Source organism: Rhinichthys klamathensis, unplaced genomic scaffold (genome assembly GCF_029890125.1).
Source record: "Rhinichthys klamathensis goyatoka isolate OS25496 unplaced genomic scaffold, OSU_Roscu_1.1 h1tg000121l_1, whole genome shotgun sequence".
Lineage (NCBI taxonomy): Eukaryota > Metazoa > Chordata > Actinopteri > Cypriniformes > Leuciscidae > Rhinichthys > Rhinichthys klamathensis.
Window position 1 is genome coordinate 169,147 of NW_026606658.1, and position 10,161 is coordinate 179,307.

The 10,161-nt window shown below is 36.2% G+C and overlaps 3 protein-coding genes across 3 annotated transcripts; 2 read left to right on the top strand and 1 right to left on the bottom strand.

Moving 5' to 3' along the window:
- The first annotated feature begins 108 nt into the window (after positions 1–108).
- Positions 109–3,740, top strand: aqp8a.1 (aquaporin 8a, tandem duplicate 1). Its single transcript, XM_056255398.1, has 5 exons — positions 109–515; positions 901–1,027; positions 1,163–1,377; positions 3,107–3,241; positions 3,477–3,740. The coding sequence occupies exons 1-5, from the start codon at positions 256–258 to the stop codon at positions 3,517–3,519; spliced, it is 780 nt and encodes a 259-aa protein (XP_056111373.1). The 5' UTR covers positions 109–255; the 3' UTR covers positions 3,520–3,740.
- Positions 3,741–5,199: 1,459 nt separating this feature from the next.
- Positions 5,200–7,531, top strand: aqp8a.2 (aquaporin 8a, tandem duplicate 2). Its single transcript, XM_056255351.1, has 5 exons — positions 5,200–5,543; positions 5,876–6,002; positions 6,092–6,306; positions 7,167–7,301; positions 7,405–7,531. Exons 1-5 carry the CDS (start codon positions 5,284–5,286, stop codon positions 7,445–7,447), a joined length of 780 nt encoding a protein of 259 aa, XP_056111326.1. The 5' UTR covers positions 5,200–5,283; the 3' UTR covers positions 7,448–7,531.
- A 1,791-nt stretch (positions 7,532–9,322) lies between these two features.
- Positions 9,323–10,088, bottom strand: hbae5 (hemoglobin, alpha embryonic 5). The gene is made up of 3 exons (XM_056255352.1): positions 9,938–10,088; positions 9,640–9,847; positions 9,323–9,534 (listed from the first exon to the last, which is right to left on the bottom strand). The coding sequence occupies exons 1-3, from the start codon at positions 10,030–10,032 to the stop codon at positions 9,406–9,408; spliced, it is 432 nt and encodes a 143-aa protein (XP_056111327.1). The 5' UTR covers positions 10,033–10,088; the 3' UTR covers positions 9,323–9,405.
- Between the last annotated feature and the right edge of the window lie 73 nt (positions 10,089–10,161).

The following is a 10,161-nucleotide window of genomic DNA, read 5'->3' on the forward strand; positions in this document are numbered from 1 at the left end:
TATTGTCCTCAGTTGTGTAATAGCAGTCTGGTGGATGATAAGCTATATCCTGAACCCGTCACCCCCCCCCCCCCCCCCAAACAATGCTCTCCACTGCTGTAATTGTAAAGTGTTTTTCCCAAGCCACCAAGAGTGATGACAAAGGAGACTGTTGGCCCGCCTTACCACCACTCCACCCCATCCTCTGTCCACCTTTATCAGTAGAAAGCTGCAGAGTGTGTGTGCACAGAACACCTGAAGCTTCGGACAGACAAAATGACCTCAGCGGAGTCCAAAGCAGATCTCTTTACAGTAGCCACAGGCGATGGAGGGGACAACCATCAGAACACGCAGAAGAAGTCCTTCTTTGAGCACTACATCCAGCCGTGCCTGGCAGAGATCCTCGGCTCCACTCTCTTCATGTTCGTGGGCTGTGTGTCGGTCATGGGGAACGTGGGCATCAGCGGGAGCATCCAGCCCGCTCTGGCACATGGACTAGCACTGGCCATAGCAATTGCCATTTTTGGAGAAATCAGGTAACTGCCTTATGTTCTGTGTTCTTGAGTTATGAAATGGCTAGACTTTTAAACAGAGAAAACAAATAAAAAAGAATACATTATATTATAAAACTATGTTGATCGTATTTATATTAAATTCTTGTTATATTTACAATATTTAAAAACTAGAATATCTACTGCTTATTTAGATTTTAGTCAGTATTGAAAAATAAATTAAATTGTACATTATGCATGCATTACTATGCAAAATAATATATTTTATTTGTATTATTTTAAAAATAAAACGAAAATATGTGAATAAATGATCATTTAATAATTTAATAATTTCTTTTTTTCTTTAACCGAGTTCGTTCTTGTAGGAATTCTTTCATGCTTGATTTTATGATGTCATCTTGTTTCCCAGCGGTGGTCACTTCAATCCGGCCGTGTCTGTGTGTGTGTACCTCATCGGAGGAATGGAACTGATGCTCCTGGTGCCATACGTGCTCTCACAGATGTTAGGTGGAGTGATTGCTGCCGGCCTTGCCAAAGTATGTGTGCAAGCTTCTCTATCAATATTTGTAACTTTGTTTGTGCCTTATTGCTCAAACTGCTGGAAGTATACAGTCTTTTACACTTTTGACAATGCAATATAAAATGCATATAAACCATTTCTTTGTCTTTAGGCTGTCACTACGGATGAGGCATTTGGAAATGCAACTGGAGCAGCGTTTGATGCCGTTCAGTCCTATCACGGCGTTGGCTCTGCGACTATGGCAGAGATGATAATGACGCTTTTTTTGACTATAGTTGTCAGCATGGGTGCCGTAAACGGAAGGACCCGAAGTCATCTCGCTCCCTTCTGCATTGGACTCACCGTGACTGCAAATATTTTGGCTGGGTAGGAAACTAATATTTCACACAAAGGCACAAACAAATTATACAGCCTACTGTACAGAATACTTTGCCACACTAAAGTTTAAAAGAAGAAAACAAATCTAGTCTAATGTTTTGAGGCCATAAATATTTATTTACAATTGTTTAAACATTTATATCTACATCTATACCTCAAGTCTCTTTCATATAATATTCCTATATATATCTGATACAAATGAAAGTAGTTTAGAATTCTACTTATACCTGAACTGTGTAGATTACTTTTTTTTTTATTCGCTTTGGTACTATTTTCACAAGGTGCACATTTTCAAAACTCTTAGTGTCTCAGCTAGTCATTCTTTCAAAACCTGATCTCATGCTTTCATTCTACATAATCATTGTTTCAAAGCACAAGATCATTGTGATATGTAATGAGAACGTTTGGTTTAACCACTGAAACACAACAGTATGATCTTCTTTCAATTTAGTACTTTTAACAAGTTCATTCAATAGCAAACAATACAAGATACATGTTTCAAATCACCCTTGTTGCTAAAATAATTACAGTAATACAGGCTACAGATGCCACATTAGAAAATACACTTACATTACCTAACTTATGTAATTGAATACATAATGTTTGTAATAGTATCTATCAAGTGTGTTATCAAAATGTGTGATGAAGTTATGAAATGGCCATTAGGTTTTGTGCTAGAACAGAGTTTGATGGCAATATAGTAAATGTTCTCACTTTGCCATATGACTGAATCTATACTGTGAGTACATGTATTGAGTATTACAGTAATGTGGCAGTCTCTACCATGATAATGTGTTACAGTATCACATGGCATACTAAATGTTGTATTTGATGCCATCTGTCTCCCTTCTACTGATGCATCTCTGATCAATCTGATGTTACACTGTCATTAACTGTTTCTTCTCCCTTGTATTCCATCCTGCTCTTCACAATTTGTTCACAAATTGCTAATCTCTCTCTCTCTCTCTCTCTCTCTCTCTCTCTCTCTCTCTCTCTCTCTCTCTCTCTCTCTCTCTCTCTCTCTCTCTCTCTCTCTCTCTTTCTCTTTCTCTTTCTCACGCACACACATGCACACACATGTGCGTGCACACACTTTGAACATAGTGGTTGTTATCTAAGATAAATCACTTATGTAAAAATATTTTATTACATTTGGTAATAAATATCGGAAATTGCAAACAAGTTATATAGAAACTATTTCTATCAATATCTATAGAAACCTACAGGTGTACCAAATAATTAATTTATTTACCATTAAGTTCAGTTGGTTTAAATAATAGACAAATGTATTAAACTGAACGAGAGGAAATGAACATCAAAAGTTTGTTTATAATGTTTACATGTTATATTAATTTTTTGATTGCCCTCAGGGTGGTGTTAATGTATGATAGTGATTTTAACCCGCCAACCCCTGAAACTGATTCTGTTTTATCTTATTCCGTTACTCCCTGATCTCCCCTAACTGTCATCATATGTTTGTTTCACTACACTTGTTTCAAAGTGGAGAGTGAGGTGCCTTTGAAGAACATGGCAACCAAACAAACAGGAAATCACAGGATATTTTACAGGAAACAAAGACACCAGGAGCCTTAGAATAATAATGGCAAAAGGAAATATTAATTCCTAACACTAACATGTGCTGATATGCTGTATTTGGGGTCATTTTTCAGTTTTGAGAAACTCTGATTTAACTGATTTTGTCTTGCATGTCAAACAGGGGTGGAATATCAGGAGCATGTATGAATCCAGCACGGGCCTTTGGGCCAGCGATAGTGTCCGGTCACTGGACGTACCACTGGATATATTGGGTGGGACCTTTGACTGGTGCTTTAGTCACTGTCAGCCTTGTGAGGTATTCTTGCAACTCACTTTTTCCTTACACAATGAATGATTTTCTTCATTTAGGAGGAGTATAAAGTCATTAAGTGTATCAGCTTAAACAATATATGACGACTTATTTCATTTTAAAGCCATTCATATTGAAACGAGTTAATATTTGATACAGGTTTTATGTGTTTATAGCATACAACTTTTCATCTTTTAAATGCGAGTATGAGTATTCTGATCAATTGCTTGATTCATTCTAGGTTGATAATGGGAGACAAGAAGATTCGTGTTATTTTCAAATGATGGAGATGAAGGACCTCTGAGGATCTTATTTTGCAAGCTTTTTAAATTCAAGGTTACTTGTAAAGCATTGTATGATATTGTCAAATCATTTATATTAGTGCAGTTTTCTAAACTTTTCTGTATTCTGATGCTTTGACAAATGTATTTGTTGTTTTAGTTTTATAGCCTGCCATTATGTATTCTGATGTTTTATGTTAATAAGCATAAAGTCTTTTCTTAGATATTGCCTTAATGTATTTATTCACTTTACAATATGTAAATATGTAGCCCCCCTATATATATATATATATAAACACACACACACACTGACACAAACACTCCTGGGCCAAAAAATTTAATAAAAATTGTGTCAAGTCAAAAAAGGCAAAATATTTAGTGGTCTTTTAATGGTCTTAACCATTTTAATCAAAAATCACTGGTAAGGAAATTGCACAAATGCTCTAGAGATAAAGTAACTTAGCACACAGAATATCCTTCCCCAACTTGCAGATGGCTTTTTACAGGAAGAAGACTCACTATTGTCCCACTCAGTGTAATGGCTTCAAACAGTTCATGAGTAGCTGAAAAATGTCTCCTTGTTCATTTGAGTTTAATGTGTGACCAAATATTCAAATCTGGACTCTGACCAGGCCAAAACATGAGCCTGGTGGACTCGCTCTCAAGCTGCTTCTCGGTTGTCTCTTCTTCCTCCATGCTCCACTGTGGTAGAAATGCATTTATTATATATTTCTCAGCAGATTTTTGAAGACACCGATCTAGATCATCCCCGTGTGTTTCGTGTTTCCTTGTGATGCATCACTCCACACAACTTCCTATATTCTGCCAAAAACTTCATTCTGTCTTCGCTTTTTTTCTGAGACAGCAATGGCTTTTTAAGTAGTGCATTTGCTTACATTTTACCAATTTCCTGACTAACATAATTTGTGGTTAAGACAATTAAAAGCCATTTTGTTTAGCCCAAATTTGTATTTTATTTTTTGCCCAGGAGTGTGTGTGTATATATATATATATATATATATATATATATATATATAGTATATATACACACACACAGTGGCCAAAAGAGGTTTTTAATCACCATCAAAATATGGAAATATTTTAAATAAGGAAAATATTTTAAAATATTTTAAATATGTGGAAGGAACAGAACTCTACACTTGGTTAAGGTATTTATCTAAACCTTAATCTTATATACATATTCTTTTTAATTTAGAAATAAAATAAAACATTTACTCAAATATTTTGATATAATTAGGCTATTAATAGCTAAATAATAATAAATAAAACAACATATTACATTTCACCATATAACATGCTCAAAGTTCACCTTGAAGCATCCATGTGCTGTTTTATTATGCCATTTGGGTTGATAGCATTTACAGCCAAGGTCAGGGAGTTATCACACACACTTGACACGCAAATCAATAACACAGATATAATAGTGGAAAACAAACTGTCCAAATGTGAAGCCACTTACATCTGATAAGGGAAAAAACATCCATTGATATAACTCTAGACTGAAAATGTCTGTGCTCATACCTCACAGTTATTGTTGAAACTTTTGCAGATCTTTTCATTGTCTCCTAAAACTTGGTTTTACAGTATGTGGCTGCTGCGTCCTTCATAATAATCCTATGATAATGTATCAAGCTTTCAGGGATATAAGAGTGATTTATGGTGGAACAAGTCAAGTTGGCTCTTTTATCATAGTGCTTCCCTCTGCCACGCAGTCACAAAGTTACTCATTGCACTTGAGGGTGCACAATGTCAGTGGAAGTAGAGAAGCTAGAGCTCAAAGAGCTGGACAAAACATTGCTGAAGAAGAATGAATCCTCACCCAAACCTCAGAGCAAGTATGAAAGAATAATCCAGCCATGTGTGGCCGAGCTGGTGGGCACAACGTTTTTTGTCTTCATTGGCTGTGTGTCCGTCATTGAAAATGTGGAGGCAGCAGGAAGACTACAGCCAGCACTCGCACATGGTTTGGCAGTGGCTGTACTGGTGGCATGTATGGCAGAAATCAGGTAAGAATAATTTATTTTAAGGTGTCCTTGTTACAGTATAATTATTCATTAAAGTATAACAGCATACTGTATACTTATTGGGATAGGATTAGGGTTCAGGGTTATTTGCAAGTAATTATGCATTATATAGCCCCTGCTGTTACTACGTAGCCTACAAGTATGTAAGGACAAATAAAATAAAGTGTTACATTTTTTTTAATATACATATTTTTATGCACTTGTTTTGATTTGTTCAATTATTTTGAGTGCTGAAGGGGATCTGTCTGAATCCCTTTCTGAAAGCAAATGAGTTTATATCTCACCTGAATGATTTTGTTTTTCTCTCCATGCAGCGGATCACATTTCAACCCTCCGTTCACCATCGCTATCTGGTTGTGTGGTGGACTTCAGCTGACGATGGTTGTTCCCTACCTTATCAGTCAGATTATCGGAGGTGTGCTGGGAGCTGCAATGTCAAAGGTGTGAAAAAGAATACACCTAATACAACAACAGAAAATAATATTGTTGGTTACACGAAAAATGTGCTCAACAGAGAATGTATTTTCAAGGTTATGACATCACACGAGAACTACATGAATGCTACCGGAGCGGCCTTTGCTGTTCTGAAGTCTGATGAGCAGCTGGGGAAGGTTGTGTTTGCTGAAATGGCTATGACATGTCTATTAACCATGGTAGTCCTGATGGGGGCAGTCAATGGAAAGAGCAAAAGCCCCCTGGTGCCCTTCATGGCGGGCTGCACTGTTATCGTCAATATTCTGGCAGGGTGAGTCTTGAACTACCGGATCTATACCAAAATCAAGCTCAATTGAAGTTAACAAGTTTTTGACCAGCTAATGTCTGAGGACTACGTATTTTGCCCGTCATTAAACTGCCGAACCTGAGGCTGTAGTAGGTTATATCGCATTAGGTTTTCAACTTATACACTTATAAAGTTTATTGTAGCTATATATGGTGCTCAGTTTTTTGTCATTTGTCCAAAATTTCGTGTTATAAAAGATGAAGTGCTATGAGAGGCTATTTAAGACAGTATTGGCTATGACTCGAGTCGACGACAAATGTTATAAACTAAGACACTCTTCTCCGCTCTTCAAACACATAAAACATTGGCTTTTAAATAGGCTATGTTTCTTGAGTGAAGAAAAAGCACTGTATTTTTTCAAATAATCAGTTCTTTGTTGCATTGCAAACAAGCAGAGACGTCCAAACTGCGTGCAATAAGATGATAGAGGTGGGGAGGAGTAATGAGGTTTGACTGAAAGTTTGAGGATCCAATGGAGATACGAGGTTTAGTCTGAACTTGAAGCTCTTTTTAATACTTTTCATCGGTTAAATATTTGCAAAACCCACAGACCGACGGCGACCAATGATTTATTGGGGGTATAAATAATGATTTATACATTTTATTTATTTATTTATTAATAGTAATGATAAATTCTTGATTTAACACCCCCCCCCCCCCCCCCCCCCCCCCCCCCCCCGTAAATCATTGCGTAAATCTGGCCCTGATGAGAATGGCATTTTTATTTTTACAAATGTTATGTAGACTACATAACATTTAGGCTTTGCTAATGCTATAATAGAGTTTGTATCTGTCTGAATAATTGATGTTGTTTTATTTAATAGAGGAGACGTTTCTGGCACCTGTCTGAACCCTGCAAGAGCTTTTGGACCTGCATTGATAGCTAACCACTGGTCTTATCATTGGGTTTATTGGGTGGGTCCGATAGGGGGAGGTCTGGTGGCTGCTGCTCTCGTGAGGTTGGTTTGCCTTGATATTAAATATACCATATTTCCTTGTTGAGGTCTTCCATGACAAGAAATTATTATTTACAGCAGACTGTAACTTTATTATTTTTTACAGGCTTCTGCTTGGAGATGAGAAGACACGAGTTATAATGAAATGATATTGGAGCACATCAGCATGCAAAGCCTCTCAATTCATGATGCCAGTATTACTTCTAAACACTCTAAATATTTCATGTCTAATTTAACTGCATATATTGCAATTTAATTTAAAACTGTGGCTATACTGTGCTTGCCTTTTATCACAAATGACCAACCCTTTTTCTTTTTTCCAGCAGATGTCAGTAAATTGTCTGTTGATAATGTTTCACATAAAATGTTATCTCAGACTGTAGTTTAGAATTTACTCGAAATAAAATGTATTCCATATTTTATATTATCAGTGTGTGTGTTTAAAAGTATTGCACATGTCAACATTAATACTGTTGGAGCATTTCCTATAGCTTCAAAACAAGTTTATGTGTAAACCATCAATCAAATGTCTAAATGCTTTTTTATTATTATTATTTTCTTTCTGGTAGACACCATACCATCAAAATCGATTATAGGAATAATTATAATAAGAAGATGAATAACGAATAATTGCTATATTATTATTATAATTATAATTATTATTATTTCGAACTGAATTATGTATGTTTTATTCTTGTTTTTTAATAAAAGAAATATGGGAGACCTAGTTTTTACAAGTTGTCACAATGAGTATATGCTTAAAAAATGCTGGGTTCAGCCTGTTGGGCCATTTTATTTGGTGATTTTTTTATGTTTTTTTACCCAAGTGCTGGCTAGTTATGTGTAACTCAGCTTTTGGGTCATTTTTCCTGACAATATGTTGGGTCAGTGTAACATAAAGTAGTCTCTGCCAAGGCTGCTCCTGCCACTTCCTTTTCTAAATGTTTTATGATTGTCAAAGAATTGAATAAAAATTATTTTATATGAACTTTCCTTATAGCTATAGTTATAACAGATTTTAGAGTAGCCTATATTATTATTTAAAATGAATAACCTTCAATATCAAGTTGTGTGACACTATTTATAAAAAAAAAAAAAAAAAAAAACATGGGTTATTGTGTATAATTAATGTATAAAAGTCCATGTTTTCTGTCCAATATTTACCCAGCACTGGGTTGCCAAATGATCCAACCATGGTCGTTTTTAACCCAGAATTTTTAAAGTGTAAATTTCAATAATACTAAAGTTCTGTGATAGTTGACTATTTTCAATGTAATTTTTCGAGACATCTTTTTAGTAGCCGAATAGTTTGTAGTGTCCGTCTGCGCGTGGTGTTTATTCTGCATGCGGCTCTTTGATGAGCGTTGTTGTTGTTTTTTTTCTTTTCAGACAATCAAGATATCAGCTTGGAATGACCGTAAATGCCCTATCCAAGAATTTCTCACGTGACTCAAAGCTGCTCGCGCGTCTCGAGCAGTTGATTTCATTTAATTATTTGACGGGTTTTGGTCTTCTATTTTTTTTTGTGCTCTATATTTTAATGTAGGCCTAGGTTATTTATATTTATATATAAATTGGATCAAAACCTTTCGTCAAAGTTATGAATTTTGAACAATACCCGCGTATAGCCTATATACATTAATCATTTTTATATCATATAATATACCGGTAGGCTATAGCCTAATGTAAAGGTCTTAAATATTTTATAAGCTAAAAGAAACATAATCAATTGCGGTATATTTTGAACATTGCATGGTGTGCCAAAATGTGAAGATTGAAATATCTACATAAATGTAGGCTATATTTATTCAGCAACAGGCTTAACTTATTCAGTTAATTCCGCCCTGTCCGCTGTATGATTTAGTCTAATCCGAGTATAATGATCTGAAACAATTTAATTTAATTAAAAAATCTAACAGAATTCATTATGATCCATGATAATTACTATATTCGTATAGGCTACTGCAAACAAATTTAGATTTTGTTTTGTCACGTGTAGGCTAAGGGAAGAAATGCACCAGAAGTGTATCCAGATTTGTTTTAATTGACATGTTGTTGACCAAATCGACAAAACAACATTCAAACTGCTTAACAAATATGAAACAGGTTAACGATATTTATCAGATAAAGCCAGGGCCACTCTTGCGAGGAACTTGTCCATGGCCAGGTGGGCTTCAGGTGTGAAGTCATCAGGAAAGAGCATGGACAACACCACGAGAATGTTGTGGGCCAGGATCTGTTAAATTAAGATTGATAATGAATGATTAGCCTAACAATAATGACAACTAAAAGTACGCCTCAATTATTAATAGGTAAGCGTCAGACACAACAGTATTTTTACCTTGAAGTTAGCAGGATCGACTCTCAGCTGGAAGGCATGCAGCTCGCTGAGAGTGAGCAGGCCACCGAAAAGGTCGTCGATCTTTTCAACAGCCAAACCGAGTCCACCGAGGACCTTCTTTCCATGCTTCCTCACTGGGGCAGAGCCGGGGGTCAGGTCGCTCCAGTGAGAGAAGTAGGTCTTGGTCTGAGGGTAGACCAACAGCATTCTGCAAACCGAGTATGTAAGTTCCAGTTTAATCAGACCCTTACCATAGATCTGCACAATTATTTTTTTAACGAAATTGAATTTGTCTTACCTGGACAACGCCTCATTGCCGATATCCTCAGCCTTTGGGGAAATCTTTGCCCAGAGGGTCTTCACAGCGGCTTTGTCCTTAGCAGAGAGACTCATTTTGAATCGATGTCTGGAATGAATAGAAGTGGTCAAATGACTTACCCACCTAAATGTTGGTCCTCTTTTTAAGCGTTTGTAGTTGAGACGGGCACACCCAAGATACAGCCTAATTGCGTGTCAGATTGA

Bases quoted from the DNA above. Each gene is read 5' to 3' on its own strand.
- hbae5 (XM_056255352.1), bottom strand. From the start codon at position 10,032: ATGAGTCTCTCTGCTAAGGACAAAGCCGCTGTGAAGACCCTCTGGGCA. The intron at 9,848-9,937 runs GTAAGACAAATT...CTCGGTTTGCAG, and splicing joins GGCAATGAGGCGTTGTCCAG to AATGCTGTTGGTCTACCCTC. The intron at 9,535-9,639 runs GTAAAAATACTG...TTAATTTAACAG, and splicing joins TCGATCCTGCTAACTTCAAG to ATCCTGGCCCACAACATTCT.
- aqp8a.2 (XM_056255351.1), top strand. From the start codon at position 5,284: ATGTCAGTGGAAGTAGAGAAGCTAGAGCTCAAAGAGCTGGACAAAACA. The intron at 6,003-6,091 runs GTGTGAAAAAGA...TGTATTTTCAAG, and splicing joins TGGGAGCTGCAATGTCAAAG to GTTATGACATCACACGAGAA. The intron at 7,302-7,404 runs GTTGGTTTGCCT...TATTTTTTACAG, and splicing joins GTGGCTGCTGCTCTCGTGAG to GCTTCTGCTTGGAGATGAGA.
- aqp8a.1 (XM_056255398.1), top strand. From the start codon at position 256: ATGACCTCAGCGGAGTCCAAAGCAGATCTCTTTACAGTAGCCACAGGC. The intron at 1,028-1,162 runs GTATGTGTGCAA...CTTTGTCTTTAG, and splicing joins TTGCTGCCGGCCTTGCCAAA to GCTGTCACTACGGATGAGGC. The intron at 1,378-3,106 runs GTAGGAAACTAA...CATGTCAAACAG, and splicing joins ACTGCAAATATTTTGGCTGG to GGGTGGAATATCAGGAGCAT.